At 36.9% G+C, this 26,977-nt stretch overlaps 1 protein-coding gene across 1 annotated transcript in view; it reads right to left on the reverse strand.

Annotated features, from left to right (window-relative positions):
* Positions 1-22,553, reverse strand: part of LOC120532219 (annexin A10-like) — a 128,519-nt gene extending 105,966 nt beyond the window's left edge. The window contains exons 1-3 of the mRNA XM_039758068.1: positions 22,472-22,553; positions 17,506-17,587; positions 15,917-16,011 (exon numbers count right to left, since the gene is read on the reverse strand). Coding sequence (XP_039614002.1) covers positions 15,917-16,011; positions 17,506-17,587; positions 22,472-22,489 — 195 coding nt within the window. The 5' untranslated portion in view covers positions 22,490-22,553. The remainder of the gene's footprint in view (positions 1-15,916; positions 16,012-17,505; positions 17,588-22,471) is intronic.
* Positions 22,554-26,977: the final 4,424 nt, after the last annotated feature.

Here is a 26,977-nt window from a genome sequence, read left to right on the forward strand (position 1 = left end):
GTGCTGTAAATATGGCACAGTCCTTCAGATGAGACATAAAACCGATGTCCTGATTCTCTGTGGTCGTATACAAACCTTGCTCCATGGCATCCCTGACTTTCCTTCTCACTGGTAATGTGCTTAGTTGCTCTCCATGTGGGATACCTCTCACACTTTTGAAGCACATCACCTCCTGGCATCGCCTTTCTTGTTGTTCTGGCAAGTTAACATATGTCATTTTTGTCAGAATCAATTTCTCTTTAGTTTTGCAGAGCCAGATGTATAAAACATACATCTGGAGACAACCATGAATGGTTCTGGCATAAAAGTAGATGCAAACAATTAGGTGGTTTACTCAGTTTCAAATTTCTAAAGCAACTGAACACCTCATGAAGGTGGAGGTCAGAGTAAGAGCAGGGATTTAAACAGAAAAGAGTAATGGTGTCGCTTGTTAACCTGGTCCGACAGACAAGAAGTCTACAGTCACGATTGATAAACTCCCTATAGCTAAAGAATTTCCTGAAAAAGACCTTTGTTAAACATATAATTTGTCTTTGCGTGTGTTAAAAATAAGCACGTTGCAAAGGAAAAACCTTTCTGTAAAACCAGATTATGGTTTGGCATTCAAAGACGTCACTGGGCTAAGTGGTAATAGTGAACGATACACTGCTGCCAGCTGTCACTCTCACGACAGTACTGCCGTGGTCAACATGAAGCTGAAAAAAATGGCATCAATGCTTCAGAAAAAGGATGGCTGGATTGACTAAATGGTATGCTGTCCCACCAAATTAAAGGAGGGAGGAAGGTGTAAAAAAAACGGTTGTTACATAAGTTGTTTTTAGTCCAAAGTACACCCAAAACAGTAAATGTGCCTAATGACATTGACACCACTCGGGAAGATCACAGCTGAGGCCCTGATGAGGCCCAATGTCTCACTGGAAGTCTAAATGAATAACTGAAGTAAGTTGATCTTACTGTCTAATTGGCAAAGTCAAACATGCCATACCTCAATACATTTTCAGTGTTTTAACTTGTAGTGCCTATACTCAATTGAATCTCTACAGCAAAACCAAGTCCTCTATGTGGAAAGGGGCTTGAACACAAAACAACAAAATGTGGCCTTTTTGAGGCTAAATTAGTCGGCTTTTTTGAGCAGGTCAACTTTCATAGGAGCTACATTTCGTGATGTGCTCAGTCCATGAATAGATGTCTCTCTGCAAGGGCGCCCGGGATTTATAGGGGTCGGACCAGATCTCAATCCAACTGAGAATTTGTCGCTGGACTAAAAAAATGCTGTTCACTCTTGATCACCATGCATCCTAACAGAATATGAGCATCCAAAAAAGTGCAGGTTCTAGATGTGCAAAGTTGAAAGAGACCTGTGCAAAGTTTCAAAGCTGTCAGTACTAAATAGTGACTTGAAGGGGGTCAATACTGTGTGAGCAATTATGTTGTCTTTTATGTTTGTAATTAATTTAGACCATTGGGCAAAGATCTGTTTTCACTTGGAAATTATTGAGTCTTTTTCTATATATCAGCGTCAAAGAAACAAAATGAGTCCCCAGTGATTATATTTTCTTTAATAATAACAGGTAGCTGCCAAGGGGATGAATACATTTTATAGGTATTATACATCTCACTTAAGCTCTCTTTTCTCAATAACATGTTTTCTTCTTTCTGACATTGTATCTCTGCTTTGTTTTATCCTCCACCTGGTTTCTAACCTTGGCCTTGGTTTTCTCAATTCTCCTTCAAGGAGTACACAACAATGACCCAAAAAGTCAAACTAAAGAAGAAGTGGTTGGCATAGAAATTCAGCATGAATAACTGCGGAGGCAGTGCCACTAGTGCACCATAATAATCTCGTACATTGAACACTAAAACAACATAGCTGCTTTATGAGTAGCTATTACACAACTCATTTCTCCTATAAATTTAAATACATACTGCATCACAGGTCACAACCAGTCCACATGGCAGCTTTGTGTTTCACTCAATGATTCTCAAGTATAAAACAATTAAATCTGCTCATATTTATTTTAAACATGAGTGTGTATCTAATGCTGATAGACAATCTGGATGTAAGCCGAAATACCCAGTAAATAAATAAAACAGCACAATGACGGCCTGTGTTGCAGTGTTTTGGTCACATTATAATTAGACTGTTTTTTCTGACTGCTCCATTTCCCCCTGTTGCTTTTCTTGCCTATTCATACTTCCAATTATCGTGACCTGATGTCTACCCCCGTCTACCTTTCAGTTAACTGATGTCTTAAGACCCTAATCCTGCAGGGGTTAGACTTTACCCAGAATGGCCAAAGGCCTCCATACTTTGAGCCTCTAGGCATTGCCAGCCTAAATCTTGACCATCTTTTCTAATTAAATAGAGGCACAAATGTGTCCATATTTCAGTAAATGTTCATCAGTACTCCACAACTGAGAGATTCTGAGGCTTTCAACTGCTAACAATTCCTGCTGTAAATTCCCATTAGTACTTCTTTCAGAAATAAGCAAGAGTTTATTGATCTAGACATTAAAACACAAGGGACAAACTGGGCCCTTCAGGATGGACAAACAGAGCGTTTGACTTTCGCTATTTAGGGTATTTGTCAAAGGGGAGGAATTGCTCAGGGTCTTGTCCCTGTCTCTTTTTCAAAATCTTTCCCTTCATTATTTTGATTTGTAGAGTCAGACTTGCCAATTTAAAATTATTATTCCAGAATTCCCATAAAACACATTTTGTTGTGTTGTTTTCAGGTTACTTCATCTCACAGAGGTTAGTTTGCTACTGTATTTGTCTGTGTATTAATACAGAATTAGTCACTGTATTTTACTGACTAGAGACAGCATCGCATTCACTCCCGTATCATTCAAATAAAAAATATTACTTGGGTTTCAGATAGACCCCATGAACGATACAAACTTAGTGGTTACTGATTCGCTTTTAGTAATTAAGTATGTTGTTTCTGAAGCTTTTCTAATCGCACAACTCTGAGTTTATGCATTTCTGTTAACACATTGTGTAGTCAGTTGTTATTGAGGTTACCGCACCATCCAAGGTTTAATTTCTGTCTTTCAGCAAGGGTAATTAGGATAGGCACCAACCCCATTGACCATAAACCAAATATGCTGTTAATAATAATAATAATAATAATAATAATAATAATAATTTATTTTATTTATATAGTGTTTTTCTTACTACTCAAATCACTTTGGCAGAGGGGAACCACTTCAATCACCACCAATCAGCAGCAGCCACGTGAATGATGTGACGGCAGATATTTTTGCTCCAGTACACTCAGCACACATTAGCTATTAGGTTGTTTAGGGGTGAGAAAGAGACAGGAAATTAGAGACAGGGGATGATTAGGGGGCCAGAATTGACTGGGCCATGATATGCAATTTAACTAAGACATTGGGATACACCCTACTCTTTTCAAAAGATGTCCAGGGATCATAAATGACAACAGAGAGTCAAGACTTCGATTTTATGTCTCATCTGAAGGACGGTGCCATTCTTAAAGCACAGTATCCCCGTCACTGCACTGGGGTATTGGGATCCACACACAGACCACAGGGTAAGTGCCCCCTGCTGGTCTCACAAACACCTCTTCCAGCAGCAAGCCAAGCTTTTCTAAGAAGGCCTTCCATCCATGTGCTGGCCGGACCTGAACATGCTTAGATTTATGAGAGTTTGGAGGGACAACTATAGCCATGCTCATTACAAACCGAGGATAAATGTGAAACTTCAATTATTTTATTGTGTCTGATGTGTATGGTGTGGATCGTCATGACATTTACTTAAAACACTCAACAGATAGCTGATTGATCTCAGCATCACATTCTTAAAGCATGCATACATCATGTATTTTACTTGTAATTCTATAATGGCATAAAAGAGGTAAAAATATTTTTTGCCTTGGCGACATCTTCCTCTTTCTCTTGCAGAGTGTGTCTTTCTCTCTCTGTCTGGCTTTCTCTCCCTTTGCTCTCATTTGCCACTTCCACCATTTTTTTTGTTCTCTTTCATAAAACACTCAGTATTTCTTTGCATTTCACTAGCACAGGTTGAGAAGCACTAGTCTTGCATTTTTTCATAGTGAATTTCTGGTCAAACTTTAGCTCTTATCTTCTGAATCTGATTTTTGACTCTCCTCCTGGTTTGATAAATAGATTTCATGTTTATTAGATAGATTTCACTATAGAATAAAACTGGCATCAGGGGATATAAATTGTCTGACAGGCTGGTGTGAATTAAACAAAAATGACATGTAATCTATGAGTCAGGACTCAACTAGGATAAAATAAATTGTAGGAGGTACAAAATGTGCTCATGTGTTGTCTTAATTGATATCATATTAGCAACACTGTGATGGACAACAATATAAAATTCTGTGTTAAGCTTAACAAGGAGCTTTAAAGTTGAAGCTACAATGGTTTTCTTCACTCACTTGATTGTGAGTTATCAATGTGAGTACCTGCTTTGACAAACTAGCTCCTAAATAAACTGACTACATTGAGTAGTGTTATATCTCAGTCAGGGTCTTTTTCGTTCTTTGTTCTGCCATTTATTTATGTCAAAAGTTACTGGTGTTGATTATGTTATGCATTATTATTTATTTTTGATTTTGTATGTAGGCTGTCTGTATTACGTTCCATGTGTTTTGTCGGTGGTGCCCCAAGATATAAATATGGAGGATCTCCCACACTTTCCTGGAGGTTCATTGTGAATATGCTCTGGAGTTGGTGAGTTCTTGTGTTTTGCTGTGCTTATGCAATTTACTGCATTTTTGACCTCATGGTTTGTTTTTGACTTTATACCTGCATTCTGTATTGGGACATTGTGTTTGTTTTCAATTGCTTTATCGTTTTAGGCAACTCTTTTTAACCTGTTGTGATCCGCAGAGCTTTTTCTGTGTATTCTGAGAAAATAAATCTTTTTATTTTAGAAGGTTTCAGTGTTTGCCCTTTTTTCTAACCAGGATTTGGCAATGTACCCCACTCTAGTGGGCATTTTGGGAACTGATTTTGGAGGATTTGGGACTATGTGCTTTGAGACTCATTTTCTAAAGTTATTTTTTGACAATATTTTTAGTAAAATGCTTGTGTTTTGTATGTTGTGAACTGGATGACTTGATGTATAGATTATGTCATATTTTTTCAAGGACACATTTCACATCATTTACTGTGTACAGCTTTAATTACTATTTACATCTATTATAATGTATGATGCACATTTTTCTCTCCATTCTGCATGAAAATATGAGAGTAAATTTTTTTCTCAGCCACCAATACAGATTACATTGAGTAATCAACATATACAAAATATACCTTTTCAGGAGAAGTATTTCTATAAAAGTGAGGTTTATGGAACACTGGTCCAAACATGAAAACAAAAGTGTTAAATCTCATTGAACATCTCCACTTTAAAACTTTTGACTTCAGAAAATATTGCATTTCTGTCTAACAACAAATTGAAATGAGAAGTTATACATTTTCATTCATTTTATTACTGACTAGCAAAATACCTGCGCTTCGCAGCGGAGAAGTAGTGTGTTAAAGAAGTTATGAAAAGGAAAAGGAAACATTTTAAAAATAACGTAACATGATTGACAATGTAATTGTTTTGTCACTGTTATGAGTGTTGCTGTCATATATATATATATATATATACAGTATATATATATATATATATACACACACACATATAAACATATATACATATACATATATACATATAAACATATCTACATATACACATATCTATATATATATACATATACACATCTACATATATATACACATATACACATATCAACATACATATACATAAATACATACACACACACATATACATATAAACACAGACACATATATACATATATATACAGATCTACATATATATATATATATATATATATATATAAACTGCATATAGCAAAATCCCCGCGTATACCACGTTGTCAGTTCAGCAGTCCGGGTGTAATATGACCAAGCTGTGCACTGAGGTTACTTTTGAGAATGCAACGTATAGTTTTGTCCAGGAGGAAAGCAATGTTGCCTCAAATCAATGGCAACCTTTTGTATGGTGTGTCTCTGAGACTTATTAATTGTCATCGCGAAGCAGAGCCTTACTGGAAATTTGAGGCATCTGAATTGAAATGGGAGATCAGAGGGTATAACGGTGATGCGAGGAATACATTCAGAGTGTGGCGCTCTGCTGTTTTTTTGTGTAGCTGCCTTCACACAGCTTCCCCGCTGCTTTATAAACGAATGCCATATAAGGCTGTTGTTTCTCCTTGCTTCGCGGTTCTGTACTGTTTTATTGTTCGTTTATTACGATTGTTATAGCTATTGTGTAGCTATTCGAGACTTACTGTACTGTTCAGGTACCCATTTCATTTATTTAATCCGCGGCTTGTACGCTATTTTTTGTTTGTTTATCACGATTAGAGATATTTATTGATTCTCTTCTTTACCTGACTGCCTGCTCATATAAGACGCTCCGCTGTTTTTTTGTGAAGCAGAGTTTACACAGCTTCTCCGCTGTTTTATAAACGAACGACATATAAAGCCATCCTGTTTCCTTGCTTTGCCAAGAAAGCTGCCTTTTTATTTAATCCACGGGTTCTCCGCTGTTTTATTGCTTGTTTATTACGATTATTATAGTTCTCTTTGTATATCACGTTGTCAGTTCAGCACTCTGGTTGTAATATGGCGAAGCTGCGCAAGCTCACTCTTGAGAATGCAACGTTTAGTTGTCCAGGGGAAAAGCAATCTTGCCTGAAATCAATGGCAACCTTTTGTTGGGTCTGTCCCTGAGACTTATTACTTCTCATCGCGAAGCAGAGCCTTACTGGAAATTGGAGGCATCTGAATTGAAATGGGAGATCAGATGGTGTAATGGAGATGCGAGGAATACATTGAGTGTGGAGAAATTCTAGAGATAGCGTGTGTATTAACTTGTGGATTTTTCTGTGAGTATTTGGTGGCAGCGTTACAAAGTCACTACCGTAAGACTGCGTTAGCTGCGGTGCTTAGCTCAGAGCGAAATGAGGTGAATGGGAGGGCAGAGGATGACGTGACTCCCCAACCCGCCTCAACTGTCAATCCCCCCACAAATACAGTCTCTCGGAATTTGCATAAGCACAGCCCTTCACCAGCAATTTTAAATTAGTTACAAAGTGATCAAAACTCTCGTTTATACCCTGCGTCCTCTCATTAAACTTGTATCCCGCAGTAGTCGTGGGCATGACAAACGCCAGTGGCAGCCTGTCTATGAACTTAATTTAAACTTACGGTTTACACCATGCTTTGTTTCTGCAGTATGCACTTATGAATGTGCTTGTATGTGTCACTAGCTTGCTTCTTATTGTTTCGATGCCTTCTCAATTGTATAATGCATGTTTTCTTCAGCGCTTTTTGGCGCTCTTCCTTGTTTTCTACGTACTGCGCTCACAGTCAGTTCACGTGATTAAGTGGGAGGCGTGATGATGTCACACAAAACTCCGCCCCCCACAGCCATCGAGCTGAACTCCATTACAGTATATGGAGAAAAATTGGTTCCAGTTATGACCATTATGCGTAGAATTTCGAAATGAAACCTGCCCAACTTTTGTAAGTAAGCTGTAAGGAATGAGCCTGCCAAATTTCAGCCTTCCACCCACACGGGAAGTTGGAGAATTAGTGATGAGTGAGTGAGTGAGTGAGTGAGTGAGGGCTTTGCCTTTTATTAGTATAGATACCACTATTTTTCCTGACCATGTATTGGCTCACATCCACCATCCTGAGCAATGTTTTCATGTAAAAAAAATATGTAAAATAGCGCAAAACCATGCATGAAAGTTGTTCAGCATGATATTGGCATTGTAGATCTTCAAAGTTAAAGACATTGCTGGTATGAGGTGACAGTTTGTTTGTTTCAATCCTAAGCATTTTCGTCATTCTCAATAGAAGGATGGCAACTGCAGCATTCAATAAATGAACTACAGGAAACAACACCACTGGGATTCTCTTTCTGATTTTATTTTACACTTTTTTTCATCCATTGTGGAAATCTTACACTTATTTTAGGGGTTATTTGAGTCATTATGTCTGCTTCTGGGATCCATTTGTGATGATTCTCCTTTGTTCTGAAAGATAATAATTTTTGGACCAATTTCTCTGCCATTTTAGGGGTTTCCATTGTTACAAAAAATGGGCACATTGTTAGGGGTTTGGTCCTCAGAGGTCGTTACATAATGTAACGGGTTTAAAGGTCCTACAGGAAATGATGGCCTCATCTGGGTTATGGATTTTAAACCATTTTATCAGATTGGTCAAAAAGTTTCTCAGTCTTAAAGTTTCTTGTTTCTGACATTTTGCTGTGAATTTGTTACCAGGATTTCTGACTCTTGTTTTGGCTTTGACGCTTATGTTTGGGATCTTCCGGTTTTCTGTAAACTTATCTATTCTGGTCATTTCTCAAAGCTAGTCCGGTCACTGACGTAACATGGAGGAAGGAGACATGCAGCAAGGTGAAGAGCACAGCCAGACTTCTTTCAAAATTGCAGAATGTATTTATTTATTTTCAGAAAGCAACGCTGGTATGGTGTCTTACTATATACAAGCACTCTCAAGACGTGGATCAGCACATTCCTGGCTTGGAAATGAATGAATTACCAGATGTAAATTTGTAATGATTTTGTTATAACATCTGAACCAGTGCTTCTACAAATTACACCCCATTTATAATTACAAATGTAATTAATTAAGTTTGGTAAAAAAAAAAGATCATTAATACTATATTTGCAATGTTCTGAAAAATAAAGATTATTTGTCGTCCAATTTTGTGGCACAATAAGACTTTAAAAGTTAAATATAATCAAGGACAAGACACAAACACTGCTTCACAAATGAAACATGAGCCTTTAACGATGGCACACAATAGTAGGTGCTGTAAGAGGGCCAGCCATTTGTAATTAACTTTCTTTTCTCTTTTTTTCTTTTTTTTCACCACAACATTTAATGGCTATCAGAAAGATAGCAATTAAACATGTCCACAGGATACAAGAATTTAATTAATTTTGTCGTTAACTTTGGAAAGAATCCCCAAAAAGTAAAATGGAAAGAATTTATGATAAACCAGTAATCTTTACTAAATGAGTATAAAATATATACCAGTTCACACCAGGAATAGAAACTAATTTATTAAGACATTTCAGTCTAGAAACAGCAGGGCTTTAGATAAAAGTCATTCTTAATGACAATGGAAACTAATTAAAAGTACAGCAATCAGATGCAGATCCAATATGGAAAATAAATGTGAATTAAAATTAACTTTGTCTATGCTTATACTTTGAAAGCTATTTCCAAAAAATAGAAGCATTTCTAATACTCTATAATTTAATGCACCAGTTTTAGTAGGAAGAAGATTAAGAATAGTTTGTACACTTAAAATGTCATTAAGCTGTTTTAAGTCACACTTTGGCCCCATGGTGGTCTCACAGCTGCAGGAGCCCAGTCGCAATGATGTTTGCTCACACTCCTCAAATTTGTTTTCGGTTTTCTCTAATAACTCTGAAGACGCAGTAGTCAGGTTAATTTGTGACACTACATTGGAATTAGACTGTGTCATGATTGCAGTTTATTGTTAATTTTTTTATGGTTTCTTCTGAGCCTCTAGAAATAAGTGAAACTTAATTTTGGGGGGTTTTCTAGGTCAAGGAATCTGATCATCACATTGTTTTTGTATTTGATTCAGTTTTAATGATGTATAAAACTAAAGGTGTTTTCCAGCAGAAGCATCTTGTTTCCGTTTTAGGTACCGTTGAATACCTACATTCACAAGTTGTCAGGTCCCAGAAGTAACGTCAAGTGATATCATCTGTACACCGACCTAGAAACACCGTGCATTCATTGTCCAAGTTAATGAATACAACCTAACACCTAGCATTTAAATGAATCTCTGGCTTTGAACTCATCTAACGTTTTGTCCTTGGTTGTATTCATAATTTTTGGGTTCTGATGTTCTTGTAACGATTCTCTCTTTACAATTTGTGTTGTGTGTCCAAGGCTGTGTTACTAAATCTTGTCTTACTGTATTTGACCTTGGCAAGTTATTTTTTTCCAATCCGTTTTTTGATTCCATCTCTTTTCAAAATGGCTGTTGCTGTATGCAGTCAGTACAGTATGAATGAATGTGGTTCTGCTTTGTGATGGACGTTCTGCCTGTTTAGAGAGGAGTCCTACTTTACACTGAGATGCTGTAGGAATAAAATCCTATTCCATGTGGCTTAGCATTGAACTAAAGGAGCTATAAGAGCAAAAGTATAAGCATAAAGGTTGGTGATTAACTGAATGTAAGGTTCAGCAATGAAGAACAGGGCTAGTCAGAGCAGTCTTGGAGTTAAACTCAACGAGTGAGTATTTTTATTGCAGTCATTTATTCCTGGTTATATTTTTAGGCTCTATTTTGCTTTTCTGTACCTAAATTTGGGTAGTTTAGTAATACAGTAAACAGAGAAGGGATGGGCAATATAGGCAAAATTATATATCACAATATTTACAAAATTTTGGATGGTAGCAGTTTATGTTCTAAAAATTCCAAAATGTCTAAAATGAAGTCCTCGTTACGTAATCTACATTTAAATTTTTACTGGAGTCTTTCTTAAACATGAAATCAAGATTTATTTTTATTGTATTTGTAAACAGCAATTAAGTAAATCAAACAGAAAACAATTTTTGCAAATAATACGCAGTCTTTTAATAATGATATATGTCTGGCAGTAGTGCTAAAATCTCTTGAATAAAAAATCCACAATGTGCCACTTCACAATGTAATGTTTTCATAAAATGGAATGCAAAGGGAATAGCCAGCAGCAAAGTGTGCCAAGTGTGTGTGAGAATTGCACAAGTATGTGAATTTCCCCTTGGGATTAATAAAGTATCTATCTATCTATCTATTATAAAGTACCTTTCATATCTATCTATCTATCTATCTATCTATCTATCTATCTGTCATATAGTGCCTTTCATATCTATCTATTTATCTATCTATCCAGCATCAATCTGACATGGGTAAAGGAGAGCACACGAGGTGGCATATCGTGGGCAGAGTGAAGGGCATGTAATGTCAAATTGATGCTAGCTGTGTGCTTTGTGTAAACTTCAAAAAGCACAGACAGCACACCTAACATGTATGCAAAAGCAGGAATAACCACGGTCGGCTTTCTTTCCTTGTGTGCACATCTACCATAAAACCATGTACGTGTTTGTGTGTAATTTAATATGTGCACCAGCATTTCAATAGAGCTATACTCAAATCATTTTTGTTTTTCTAAAGGCCACTAATTCATGGCCAACTACTTTCTTCCATCAGTTCCATCTTTTCATGTTAACAAAGAAAGCCCACTGTTCATTCTTGTATTTTTATACCTGTCAGGTCTGCAGAAGCATTGCGAGTGGGCTACATCTGTGTTTTTTACAGGCAGCTGACTCCATCTAATTGTGCCATCTCAGGTGTTCTTCTTTCCCCACATCATTTTGATGCTGGCAGTATACTTTACATTCCAAGTGTGTGAAAACATTACAGTTCAATTTCAGATAACCTTATATACTTTTTTTTAAGTTAATGAAAATAACTGGAGCTCCAAAAGCTTTTTTTTAGCATATGATGTTTTTTATTACTTGTACTGAAAAAATATACGTAATTATAAGTGATATTTTTTTCTATGATTGTTATGTAGTTACCAGTAACGGCACACTTGATGATAACGTGCAGTGAATACACATGACTTGATCATTCCCAGTTTTCATCCTCTTTCTCTGTACGTTTATCATTTGTGTGCTCAGTGGCTGATGTGCTTGCTGCTTCCTCAGCAGCTCTTCTTTTCTCCAACCTATCAGCCTGCTTCTTCTCTTCTTTCGTTGGCATCTTTTTGCTTTAAAACTGATTAAGTCAGTGTTTGTGTTGCAATTACTTAGTACGTTTTCCTTACTTTTTCATTTAAGCTGGTACTTAGATTGAAGACTTATCTCAAGAATGATTTAAGATATGAAGAGGTAGAGGAAGTGACGGCAAAAGGTGGTAACGATGAGAACGATGCACGGCTGCCCTGCCGAGAGTTGATTCTACAATAAAATAAAATAAAAAGAGGAATAACCTTGGAGGTCAATCATCACCCTGTCAGCGGATAGTAGACGCCATGTAGTATATGTGTACCAAATTTCAGGTCAATAGGTCTAACGGTTTGCAAGCTACAGGTGATTTAAAATCCTGGACAGACAAACGAACAGCCACGGTAGCGTATTATATATAAAGATCTGAAGGAGAATGAGATAGTGATTGATTTTTATGTAGCTATGTACAATATGTGCAAGTGTGTGTATGTGATTCGGTACGTGTGCTAGCATTTCAGTATAGCACTGGCACCCTGTCCAGGGTTTGTTCCTGCCTTGCACCCCATCCTAGCCTGGATAGGCTCCAAAAGCCCCCATGACCTTGTTCAAGACTAAGTGCGTTAGAAAATGACTAACTGTACTTGAATAATTTTTTTCCTAAAAAGTACCTCAATCATTGCCAAGCACCATGTTAAATCTACCCTTCCATTTTCTCAAAGAAAGCCTAGTGTTCATTCTTCACCTTTTCTTCGATTTCCAAAAAATCTACCACTACATGCCTACGTTGTGTCAGAAGTAACGGCCACTCCCAACCATGCCACTACATAGATGTGTGTCACCTACTGATGTGCTAAATCAAAGTAAAAATGATGTTAAGAAAATTTCTCCCAGTTTACAGATTTCTATTGGTGTTTCCCACATCACTATGTTCAACGTTCTAGACCCAATTCTCTTTTATGAACAATTTGCACATTTTGCTCTATACAGATGTTTTTCAGGTGATATTTCAGCATTATAAACATGTACATTTTATGGCATTTTAACTAGCTGAAATAGCCAGCATTGCCAGGGAGGAAAATAAAGTTTTTCTTTTATAATTGTTTGAGAAAAATATAATTAAAAAAAAACCCACAACTTTAAAAATAAAAATAAATTAACAGACAATGAAGCCTCACTAATGTGTTTGTCTTGCGGTCTTGTATGTATGTTATCATCTAGTTGACGCTCAGAACCAGCCAACTCCATTTAATTTTAAAAGCAACAGGGGCGCGGTGCTGCTCAAACATAAAGAAGGCTGGCAGTCGCCCTCTGGTGGTTGTCCCGAATGTCAACCGGATGATAACATGCATACAAGACCGCAGGATCACCCCCCACCCTACCCAGAAGGGTGTGGGTTAGGGTTGATTTCACCCTACAGCATTTTTAGTCAAACAATGAGAAACATGAGTACCAAGTTTCATGAAAATCACTCTAGCCGTTCGTATGTGATGTTGGAACATACATACAAACATACTGTACATACACACACGTACATTGACTTTTATATTGTAGCAGTAGGGGGTATCGATCCCTTGAACCCTCAGGTAACACGCCAAACACTAGGTAAAAGTGCTATAATTATTCTTTTTATTATAAGAATTACGTGCACTAAGCACCCTCCACTCCACACTACTCATAAATAAACCAATAACTGCAATAATAAATCACAATCCTCCACTCCCAGACGCGTTGCCCTACTACCACCAAGCTCAGCTCGCCGTCTGGGAGCTCCCATAGTCCTTTTATATTCCCTGACCCGGAGGTGTTCCTGCCCAACAGTCCACAAGTCCTTATTCCATCCGGGTCAGGGTAAATAGTCCTTATCTTCACCCCGGAAGCACGTCACTTCATCCTGTTACGGGATTATGACGCACTTCCGGGTTATAGGGCATAAATGAGTCCATTGGCCTCCCGACAGCGACTCCCAGTGGTCTCCAGGGTATCCAGCAGGGCTGTGCATAAAAACTACATAGTCCATGAGGCCCTGCTGGAATTTGGGGCCCGTCCATTCTGTAGGGAGAGCTCCTCCTGGCGGCCTGGGGGTGAGGGCCGGAATATGAAGCCGGCCATCCATCACAATATATATATAGATTACCAACTCTAAATATGTCAAAAATATATTATTGTATTCTGGGCTTGCTTCTAGACGGCACTCATTAATGCAGGGATTGATTTTGACAGGTCAGTAATTTAACAAGTTTATGGTGAATGTCAGCCAATGGATATTTCTGCAGTCTGCAAAATCAAAATTAGCCCGTGGTGTGAATCACAGAATGATTGTGTGTAATACTGTAACTCAGTGTCCTTCAGTGTGTATAGCATCTTGTATTCTGGTGTATTTTTGTTTGTACCTTCCAGGTAAGTTGTAATTTGGTCATTAAACAAGCCTATGTCTCAGAGGCAACAAATGACTGTTCTGTATCTACACAACTTGCAGTTTGATAGTGTTTACATTTTGTAATTGAAAGCCTTCATAACAAACATTTAGTTATGTAAGTGAATATTCTCTTGCCCTAAGAACATCTGTTACATGAAATTTGATTTATTGAAACTCCTGCAAATAAGAAATCAATACAAATATACTGCCTAAGAACAATAATCATTACCATTTCCAAACAGCCCATAAAATAATCTATTAAAACATGTGTAGTCATGAAATTAGTGTACAAGGCTCTAAATATATGTCAACATTTTAAGTCCATGTCTCTCACAATTTGTGGATAAATACTATAATATCAGATAGCTGTGGAATTAATTGATGGAAGGCCATGTATTAGATGAAAGGATGGTGGAAAAAGAGTGAACAGAGTATGGTGGGTCAGATAAGATCTTAATGGCGTTACATTTCAACAGTACACACCACTCTCTACAGACACCTCCTGTTCTTCACAGAGAAACTGCCACACCAAACTCTGATGGAAAAGATCAAAACAATTTGAATAATGGACCTACTGAAAACAGTGCTCCCTCATGACCTGTGGCAGTATTCCTTGGAGGCTGAACTCGATTCGGACACCACAGGGTGGCATGGGAATTGGAGCCAACAAACACAACCCTGTCGGGCTTTTTGGGTGCCGCTAGGGGGCACTTCCAGGGGAAAGACTGTTCTGGTTTCCAAAAGTGCACCAGACAATCTGGTTGTGACACGAGAAGAAGTTTTCAGGTTCAATTCAAAAGGAGACACAGCCTCACTTTATTGAGTCATATTTGGGAGGCTACGGGAAACACTCTGCTGGATGGGGAAAGGAGAGAATCTCTGATTATTTTAGTGAATTTTGGCTGGAGAAAGTGTTGAAGACAAATAAAAACCTTTCAGTTGAGCCTGGAATTGTGCTGAGAGACTTTATCTCTGTCATTTGTGTCTCAGTGGTGTCCTCATTTAGTTGTACCACATACTTTTGGACATACAGTGCATGCATATCATAACATTCTTGTTCCTGACACAGGACTATTGCCTATCCCATCAGCACAGACTTTGAAACAGGAAACAGCTTTTCACTGGATGCCAATCCATCACAGGGACTACACATATACTCCAATGGGACCAATCAGCATTTGAACAATTATCCTTACTTGCACATCTATGGTGATTTGCATGGAAAACCTGAATACCAGCAGGAAAAAACCATGCATATGTGCAGACATCTTCAAATCCAGCAGGATAGATCCATAAATCAGCAGCATTAACCACTGTGGCATTGTGTCACCCTATATACTGTATATGGTATAAATAAATTATTTCATATAATGGCTTTCTATGCTCAAAAACATTTCAGTGTGCTTTGAATGTGTAGCTCAGTTGTATACAGTAACTGTACCACATAAAATGTTCACAGCAAGAGAGTAGTGAGGATTGAAATGGCAACCTTCAGCTTTCCAGCCTACCACCTTAGTCACTAGGATATATTACCTAACCACTATAATATACATTTACTGTCCAAGATACGCTGTATCTGATGATCTATCCCTGAAGTAATTTCTGAAATAGATAGCTAAATCGAACATTTACTGTACATACCCTGCCATACATCTCCCGATAAGCCTCAGCAATCACTTGTCTTTGTGCATTGCTTCTCTGGGTCAGAATGTCGATCAGCATATCTTTATTGCATTCTGTGTTTAAACAAATAAAAAAAATGTTATTCTTCCAGATGATTAAATGCCAACACAAAAAAAATCATTTAAGTAAAACTATATTTAGTGGAGGTCAAAAAGGAGAATATTATTAACTTTTACATACGTTTTAAATAGGGTTGTCTACTTAAAGCATAGAATAGTTTGCTTTCAAAGTACAGAATGTCATTGTTACATTCCTGCTGTAAATGTTCAGATGTTTTGTTAATTTGTGCACGTGTGCATATTGCAATACATTGCAGTAAAAGAAGAAACTAACCCTCACAGATGCATAGATAAAGATATCCAAAACTATGTGAACTACTATAAAAAATTGTGCAAACACAGGCACTTTTATATACAAATATAAAATCTTTTTGATAAATCCTGCTCTAGACAACCAATATCTGAAGCTTTAGTACTGTAAGTTTGATTTGTTCTTATTAAGCTCACTTACACCTTCAAGATTAGCATGCTGAACAATAATCTATAACTCTATATATATAAGATCTAACGTCTGTCTGTATGTCTGTCTGCTTTTCACGAGAGAACTGAGATTTTGATGGGGTTTATTTCTATAATTTGTTTGAACATTCCTGTTGATTTTGCGACTTCTCTCATTGTGCTATGTATCATAGTTCACTTGTGGTACGGATTTATTTGCGTAAATCCGAGAGACATGCAGCAGGCTGAGGGGAGGGGGACGATGCCCTCCTCACTCATGCGCCATCCTCAGGGCATATCTTACATCCACTTAGCTAGCGAACGAGAGAACTGCTTTACGGACTTAGATTGGATTTTTTTTCTATAATTTGCTTGAACATTTCGGTTGATTTTGTGACTTCTCTCATCACAGTAAGTATCATAGCTCATGTGCGGTGCCAATTTATTTGCGCAAATCTGAGAAACACACAGTGGGCCAAGGGGAGGGGGGCCGGGTCCTCCTCACTCACATACCAGAATCGGGCCAAATCTTACATCCGCTTATCTAGGGAACGAGAGAACTACTTAATGGATTTAGATTTTTTTTTCTATAATTTGCTTGATAATTCCAGTTGATTTAGCAATTTCTCTCATTGCGCTAAGAATCACAGTTCACTTGCAGGAGTGATATATTCATGCTAATCTGAGACAGAGGCTGCAGGCAGAGGGGACGGGGGAAGCGTGTCATCAGGAGTGGGGAGCCAAGCAGGGCCCTCCTCACTGTCTGTTTTCACTAATACGCAGACAGAGCCACGGGGCACAGCTAGTTTATATTTAAAATCCAGCATCAATGAGAGAACCACTTAAGGGACTTTCGCTAAAAGTCTCATCTCATCTTTTCTTTCCTCTGCAGCAGCAAAAAAATGCCCCTTGAGGGAATTAAACACCGTCCTTTCCAGCCAAAGAGCTATAAAATTCAGACGCCTCCAAATGTTGGAGTCTCATTTGGTCCTGAACTTGGAAAGGATGGAGCTTCCTGTAATTGATCCACATAGAGCCCAGACTACTTACCAAATCCTTGAAATGCATCACACAGCATCTCTGCATCCATAGCAGGATTAAAGTCCTGGGCAGGATAGATTGTGGCCTGCAACTGATATATGAAACAAGTATAAAACATTAAAAAATAGCACCATATTACCTAGGCACTAACAACATCTGTATGATGAAATACGGCATAAATATGAATAAGAAGGTAAAGTTCTTGTAAATATACTAAACACAGAAATAAATAATGTAATTTAAAAATCAGAGGTGACTCTCTCAGTGTGTGCATTTACTTTTACCTGTGTTTCTCCCACTCACACTTTCCTTTTTGTCACTTCACCAAAGCCAAACTGACTGATCAGATTGCTCTGAGAGATGACACACAAGTGTTTAGTGTTTAATTATATACAGTGCATATATATCTACTCTCTCTATATAAAATCCTAAGCCTAAAAGTGCAACGGTGACATTTTTATGTCACGCTTTAAATCAGGCTTGTTTTTTGTCATGCTTTAAATCGGGCTTATTTTAAAACCTACATATATAATGTTTGGTTTCATTCTTTTCAGAAGTTATCAAACTTTAATGTGATGTTGTTAGATTTTCAGATTCTTATTCCATTTTTAAATTATAAACTAAAATATCAAGAAGTCATGAGACAAAACTTTGTGCCAAGATATTTAACCATGCCTGGGGCTGGAAATAAAAGACAAAGAGTAGGACAGCTGCTGTACAGGCTTTTAAATGTTCAAAGCGCTGTGCCAGATGCAGATCACATTACACGGCATCAGCAGCAGCACCAACCCAGCAGCTGATTGAGCAAAGAGGAGGTAAAAAAAAGATTGAATTTGTTTCCCATTGTATCACCGTTTAAGAGGGGGTTTCGGAGGAGTGACCATGTCTCCTTGGGGTGCATTCAGCCCTCCTCTTCATAATGCAAGCGGCTGAGACACGAAGTGGCTTGCAAGTGAAGCGAGCAGGGGGAACCCTCTAATATATATATATATATATATCCTTATATATAATTTGATACTATCTGTATGTATGGTGTTCCCATCAATACCTCATCTCAATACAAGTTAGAACCATGCAATGGGACTCTGCCTCTGTAGTTAGAACATAACATGGCAAACGCGGACACAGTATTCCATGATTGGCTAAGAATGTTTGAATACTTCAGTGACGCTGCTGGATGGCCGAGTATAGTAAGTCGGTGTTGGTTCGAGCTGATAACAGTAAGTTCGGTTGGTTTTTGGAACGTTGGTTTGCTGGGGCATACTTTCCAGGGCTAACATCGTCGACTGACTTAAACCCCTCGACAACTCCGGAACCGTAAGTAATTTAGAACATATCGCCATTTGCTTGGTAAGTCGAAATCTATCTTTGGGCAGTTCGGTTTTGGCATCCGTCCTTCTGACATATATTGGCAAGCTGAGTAATGACGGCTGGGTATTAACAACAGTCGTTGTTTAAATTTTTTAAATCTCAGATCTAAAATGACCACGCCAACATAATTATTACTCTGACTCCGACTGATTAGAGTCGTAAAATATGGTTTGTTTTGAAAATTTGTTTGCCAGAAAAAATCAAATGAGGCGCACCGAAGAGCGGAGTTCACGTATCGCAGCCCCGTTCAAACAGGAAGCTCTTCATTACATCGGCCAAAAAAGTCTATTTTAAGCACAAATCGGTGCCATGATAACAAAATCATTTCAAGGACTTAAAAAAACAAATAATTCTTTGCAGAGAAAGTATGGATTTCACGAACATAGAATTTGTAGCCTGATTCGATCGGCTCCCAGTCGCTAGTATGTATATGTATATATATATATATATGTATATGTATATATATATATATATATATATATATATATATAATATATATACAGTGTGTATACATACAGTATATATATATATATATACAGTATGTATATATATATATATATATATATATATATATATATAGGGTGGTCCAGATCTAATTATGCAACTTACAAGACAAAAGAATTGTTCGAAATATCTTGTAATAAACGAAAATGGACTTACATGGAATTAATTCACTGATTTTCCATGTAATGTCCCACTTGTCCTCCATTCAGTTGGATAAAGGCTTGGAGTATTAAACTTAATTGACTAGTTATAGCATAATGAAAATTGCATAATTAGATCTGGATCACCCTGTGTATGTATATGTATAAATATATATGTATAAATATATATATATATATATATATATATATATATATATATATATATATATATATGCAGTACGGAAGCGTAGGTCTGTCATACGGTTTGCATATTTGTAGCTAAAAGATCCACAAAGGGAGAAAATTAGTCACATAACCTAAAATAGTTTTTTATTCCTAAGCTTTCATAATCAGAGGAAATTGATTAGACATACAGGAATCAAAGGCAATATATAGGGGGTGGCGGTGGTTAGATTAGTAAGGTGGGGTTTGAAAGGTGTTGGTCATAAAATGTTTTTTATTATTCAGATGTTCTTTTAAATCCTTGTTGAATGCTTAGGATAGGATATATATAATATGAAAAAATATAATATATATATTGTGTGCATATATATATATATATATATCTTTTATATATACTTTTTATACTGTATTGTTTATATTATTGTATTTTGATCTTCCTATTCTTCAACATTTTGGTAAACTACTGTAAGGTGTGTGTACTTTGAGTGTTTGAAAAAAAATTACATAAAGAAGGAAGTTATCGACTATTATATAAGTGAAACATACATTTAAAGTACATCTTATAATAATATATATTTAAATACATTATATTGTGCTCTCTCACCTCCCAGCTGTTACATAATCTAATTTTGCTTCACCTAAAAGCTGCAGTTTTATCACAAATACGGAACAACATGACTCTCCAGTGCATTGATGTCCACGTTTTATCAAATCTAAGGCAATTAGAGAAAGAAACAAGATCTTGTTGCTGACAGCAAATGCTGGCAATTAGCTAACATATTCAAAATGTAAATATTTTTTAAGACTAGTTACAGTAATATTCTGCACAAGTGTTTTTTTTTTTGAGGCAGTGGTCTGAATCAGACTGTCGTTTATTTGTCAGACCGATATGTAGTTTCTCCACAGCCAGTCTTTAAGAAGTAGAACCGTTGTGATTTTTTTCCTGGATATTACCAATGAGACAAAATATCACCAAAAGCTTAATGCTGACATTGATATCAGATGAGATTAGAGTAGATAAACTTTATTAATCCCATGGAGGAAGTCAAATGCAGCTGGTCAATCAATCAATACATCGATAAATAAAAATAAACTTAACAAGAACATCGGGTGGAAGGTTTGAATTGCCTGATAGCAGTAGGCAGACAATACCCCCAGAGGTGCTTCTTAGCTGACTGTGGAGGAATAAGCCTGTAATTAAAAGTGCTATATACAAATCATGTGTATATAGCATTAAATATATATAACTAGCTGTTGTAAGCCCATGCTGTAAAAAGCCCGGGCTCCTAGAAACTATTGAAGTCGTCAGAAAAAAAATTGAAATGCAGAGTCTGCGGTTTCATTTTGTTAAGGTGCTATCCTATGTCTATCAGTGGGTAAGCGAGTTTGTCTCCTACTCGTTAACTTGGGGCCACCTTGCCGGCTCTTTGAGCTTCTTTACTGTGGCCTCACATTTCCGGGCCAGACATACAGACACACACACTTCTACACGTAGACGTTTATATATACGATATATATATATATACTCCCAGCTTTGACTTTCGTAGATAAGTAACACATTATCATTATTAGAAGCAAATTTAGAAAGATATGTGTTTGAATTACATTACTGCTAGTTTATTTTGTTTGTGAACTTCAAAACTACATGACTCTACTACTGTTACCATAAAGTTAAGTAATTTCACATTGGAAAGGTTAAATTAATATTAAGTTGTTCATTACTGAGCTTACTTTTAGTTTTAGGGTTATGTGGGATTGGAGTCTGTTCCGGTCACATCAGGCCCAAAGTGAGATGCAAACTCATTGTAGAGCACACTACTTCATAGCAGGCCAGTTTAAATTCAATTTCAAAGTATCATCCAGGCAGTTCAATAATAAATCCATAAGTACCATATTTTTATGAAATATTATTTGATTTCAGCATCTGAAATTGTGACTTGTATTAAGCTGAGCAATGGACAGGTGGATAAATTATCAGACTTTTTGAATGACTGGGTTACTAATCTAAATGTCTAAATATGAATACAGAATATATGTTTTCTTTTTAATAAATGTTTAGTATTAAAACAAACTAATGTAATTAAACCTCATTGTTTTAAATCACTTTCGAGATCTCTGTGTTATGTTTCCTTTTCAGAACTTGTAATTGTTTCAATGAACTCTTTTCCTTTTATTTGTATAAAGTTCAGCATAAAAGCATACACTTAAATAATATATGCTTACAGATACAGTAACAATATACTTTTTTACTCTACTAAAATGAGTTTTGGTTATTAAATTAACCTAATCTAGAACTAATTTCTTTAGGATCATATTTAGAAAAAATAACTTGATATTTGGATTGTGCAGTCCTACCACAAAATAAACTGAATTTACATGAAGATACTTTGTTAGCATACACACTTACCAGTATTATGATTATATTAAAATGCATAAACCTCTCACAAATGTTTGCAAATCATAAATAATCACCTCTGTATACCTTTGAGTATTTTTGTTTACATTTTCTCGTCTGTATACCTTTTAAAATTCTACCATTTCCATATTTTTCTTTACATTTTCCATTCAATTGCTCAATTTTTAATCATAAGAACTGTTTTGCTTTCGCATTAATGATCCATTGTATGTATCATATCCTATTCTTCAAGCTTTTTAACACCATTAACAAACAGCAAATGCCTGAAATAAGCGTGATTTTTTTGTCTGCTTGTTATAAAAATAATTCCTTGTCATGTAAAATAGAGTTCAGTATTTTGAAAACTAATACATTTACTTACATAATCGCCAGAAAACATGTTCCCAGTGTCTGAAAGGCAAGAAAAAGAAGCACTACTAGGAAATAAAATTAGTCGACCTTGTTTGAACAATTTCACCTTATTTTACAGTAGGCATTTCAAAGAAAATGACCAAAAATACACACAGTTACATTAGAGCAGTTATCAGATTTTTCCTGCTCGCTCCTGGTGCAAATGTTCGCTCATTGTTTATTTTAACTGATATGATGAGAAGCCCATTGCTTTAGCATAAAGCAAATATCACTCAAAGGTTGCTGATAAAAATGTATTTTGCAAAGTAGCCATGCCTTGTAAAGAAATACTGCTAATAAATAATGGGGTTACATTTGGCAATGTTAAATAAAATGTAATGAAAGAAGTAATGCAATAATAGAAGGAGTGGAAATGTTATTAGGGACACGTATTCAGTGGGGACAAGGCTCCTTTTTGTCCTGTGAGCCGCCTTAATTTATCAGATCACAGGCACAAAGGTGTGTTGGGTGTGAGGCATAAGTGTCCTGGTGTTTGTAGACTCCAAATATCACATTAGAACATTACAACAATCTGGACAAGAACAGGCTATTTAGCCCAACAGAGCTTACCAGTCCTTCTTCTAAAATAAAATCAAGTCAAGTCTGAGTGTCCCTAAACCTATCCAGTTCTACCGTGCTACTTGATCACTTATTCCATGTGTCTGTGATTCTCTGTGTAAAGAAAAACTTCCTAATGTTTGTGCAAAATTTACCCTTAACAAGTTTCCAACTGTGTCCCCGTGTACTTGATCCACTGTACTAATTCCTCTTATAATTGTAAACACTTCCATCATGTCTTCTCTATATCCTCTTTTACTTAAACTAATATATTAGTTGGTGGTGGATTTCTAGCTCATTCCACATTATCTCACACTTGCTCAACTGACTTGAGATTAGGTGACTTGAAAGGACACTACATTAAGCTCAACTCAATGCCAAATTGCTAGATTGATTCCACTTTGTGGAATATTATCTTATTCTGCTCAAAAAAAGTCCACACAAATACATTTATGGCTGTCACAAGCGGCAGCACCTGAAGAATCATTTCAGATGTTCAGATGAGCTCTACTTCCACACAATATGTCAAAAAATATACCAACAACATTTAACTGTCATCTCCAGGTAGTTTAGCTGATAACCATCAGGATGGTTTCATGAATTTTTGTAGTTTTCGTCCTTTTTTGATTCTGCAAGTTTGCAACAAAGTTGGCATTCGGTTGTGCAAATTCCCTTGCTATCTAACTGACAATAGCCAATCCGATACTTGTCATATCTTGTGTCAGCCATATTTGGCCCATTTCCTTAAAGGTTTCTGACTGCAGGACTACCATTCTTGAAGAGATATTATTAAAGGATTAGCTTTTGGAAAAGTAGAGGGGCCAGAATCATGAGCGAGAAGACGTGTGGCGGGAAGTGAGCAAAGGGGTGCATGCATGGACTTTTGTAGCAGGCTGGTCATCCAGCTAGGCAGACAAGAAAGTAAAACCTATTTATTCAGGCCCAGTGTTCCAGCAGGATTTTCTTTAGCTTTGAATTTATCCCTCATTTGCTGTTTATTTTATTAAAATATTCTTTATCACCATTAAGCAGGTTAGATAACAGACAGATAGGTTTAATTCACTTTTGGTCTCCTAGAAGCCATTCAAGATGAAAGGGTTGCTATGAGAGCCTTTCCTGTCACAATGTATATCTTTCAGAATAAAATGCAAAATGTATGAAATTTCTATTAGAAGAACAGCAATGTGCCACACCTTTTGGAACTGCTGTCTTGTTGCCCTAGACGTAGACTCAGATTCTGACTTTCTGTTATCTGTGTGAGAGTGATAGAAGTGAAGTGTAGGAGACAGTGTGTGTTTGAGTCTGCCCTGTGATGAACTCGTGTCCTATTTGAGGGTATTTTCTGCCTTAAAAGCAGTGCCGCTAGGGTATCACACTGCCTTACGTTTACCTGTCTTGTCTCTATTTATTTTGTTTTATTTCTTTCTATCTTGTTATTAGATGCAACTGAGAAGGCAAATTCCATGTTTTCTTGTGTAAACGTGACTAAATAAAGCAACCTTGAACCTCAAACCTTGAACTTTAACTCATAAAGTCCAGGCACTGCACAGTACCATGCTACCTATGGAGAGGTATGGTGGTGGCAGCGTCATCATATTGGGTATGCACCTCATGGTAGGGACAGGGAGACCAGTCAAAATTTAGAGATGCTGAATGCAGACAAATACAGAGAAGTCAATGAAGAAAATCTGCTCCAGAGTGCACACCACCTCCGACTGCTGCAATGGTTCAACCTTCAGCATGACAATGGCTTGAAGCATACAGCCAGGACAACACAGGACTGGCTTTGGGACAAGTCTCAGACTGTCCTTCTGTGGACCAGGCAAAATTCAAACCTAAACCCTTAGAACTTCTGGGAAGATGGCAATTTAAATACACTTCCCATCCAATCTAATGAAACATGACAGAATCTGCCAGAAAGAATGGAATAAACTGCTCAAATCCAGTAGTGCAAAGCTTAGAGATTTAACTAAGAAGATTAAAAGCTGTAATGGCTACCAAAGGGGTGTCCATATAGTAAAGAATTAAGAGTCTAAACACTTACATGAGCGAGATGTTTCCGTTTTTGATTTTTAAGAAATTAGCAAACCTTTCTGAAAACACGTTTTCACTTTGTCATTAGAGGTTATTGAATGTAGATTCATGGGCAAAAATGGCAAATGTATCCATTATAATTAAATCTTCAACATAACAAAGTGTGCAAAAAGTGCAGGGGTCAAAAAGTTTCTGAATCAAATGTATAAAATATAAAAAGTCAATTTAGGGATGAAGCAGATGTTATAGACCGTTAACAGTTTGGCTTCAATATTCTTTCAGTGCTTTTCACAAGAGTCCTCTTGACAAGTCAAAATGTCATTATTTTCTATCCTGTGTTTTTCTCAAACACTTCAGCAGAGCACAAAGAATAAAATAAACCTCTGACACAGTGTGGTATGATGACCTGTCTGACAAAGTACTGTTTTTATCCCCCTGCTTATCTCTGTAGTGGGTTATTTTGAACTGGATGAAGATCTGCCAGCTGCACAAAGCAATGGAAGAGAATGTTCTCTTACTATCAGTAAACCCAACGCAGCATAGTCAAGATGAATGACATCTTTTATTGTGGATAATGAAAGGGCATACAAATAATGGATAATGGAGCGCATGCAAAAACACCAAAAAGCCCTACCCTTTAATCTTGCAAGCAGGGATTTGTGAAAGAAAATGAATTGTGCTGTCAATCAATCAAGTGGTGTTGGTCAGCATTGCCAAAAAAAAAATCAATTTAACATAAGTTAATAACCAGAAAAGTTGAAGAAACTTAAACAACATCTATCCATTTAGTCATGTTCTGAACCCACTCTCTTCATGATAGGGATTTAGGCAGAGAGAGTCTATTCCAGTGCTGTATCATTTTGTTGATTCCAAGAGTTAACCGTGAATGTCACAATGGTGCATCAAGGGGCACACTCTACCTAACTTTCAATTTTATTACTGGGCAGCAAACATACAAACTATAAAAACCTGGACATGCACAGAAATAGACGAACATACACAGGCATGGTCTGCAATAGAAATAAAATCCTGCAGTACTTCTTTATATTCCTTGCTTTGTACCCCAATAAAAAACGTCTTTGTATCCTACGAACAATTACACTCCAAATTTAACTTTCCAGCAACACATTTCTTTCATTACCATCAAATTAGAAACTTTGTTAAACAGAACCTGCCCAATTTTCCTCACCTCCCACCTACCTCTATCAATCAACCAATCAACATTTATTTATATAGCACATATTCATACAAAAAATGTAGCTCAAAGTGCTTTACAAAATGAATAGAAAAATAGAAGACACAATAAAAAATAAACATAAGTCAACATTAATTAACATAGAATAAGAGTAAGGTCCGATGGCCAGGGTGGACAGAAAAAACAAAAAAAAAAACTCCAGAGGCTGGAGAAAAAAAAATCTGTAGGGATTCCAGACCAAGAGACCGCCCAGTCCCCTCTGGGCAATCTACCTAACATAAATCAAACAGTCCTCTTTGTATTTAGGGTCCTCATGGAAGGACTTGATGATGATGGTCACGTAGACTTCTGGCTTTCAGTCCATCAATGTTGGAGCATCATGATGCTTTGAGTAGGTGGTGGTGGCGCAGGCCGCCAACACAGAGAAACCAGAAAAAGAAACAGAAGAGAGAGTTGGTGTCAGTACGGATTTTAGAGCCACTATGAATAGTTATTGTGATGAATTGAACATACAGAGTATCAGTATTAAGTTAAAGTGAAGTTAGGAGAAAGCCATGTTAACGTAATGTGTTTTCAGCAGTGTTTTAAAGTGCTCTACTGTATTTGCCTGGCGAATTCCTATTGGCAGGCTATTCCAGATTTTAGGTGCATAACAGCAGAAGGCCGCCTCATCACTTCTTTTAAGTTTAG

This window comes from Polypterus senegalus, chromosome 7, assembly GCF_016835505.1.
Source record: "Polypterus senegalus isolate Bchr_013 chromosome 7, ASM1683550v1, whole genome shotgun sequence".
Taxonomy (NCBI): Eukaryota; Metazoa; Chordata; class Cladistia; order Polypteriformes; family Polypteridae; genus Polypterus; species Polypterus senegalus.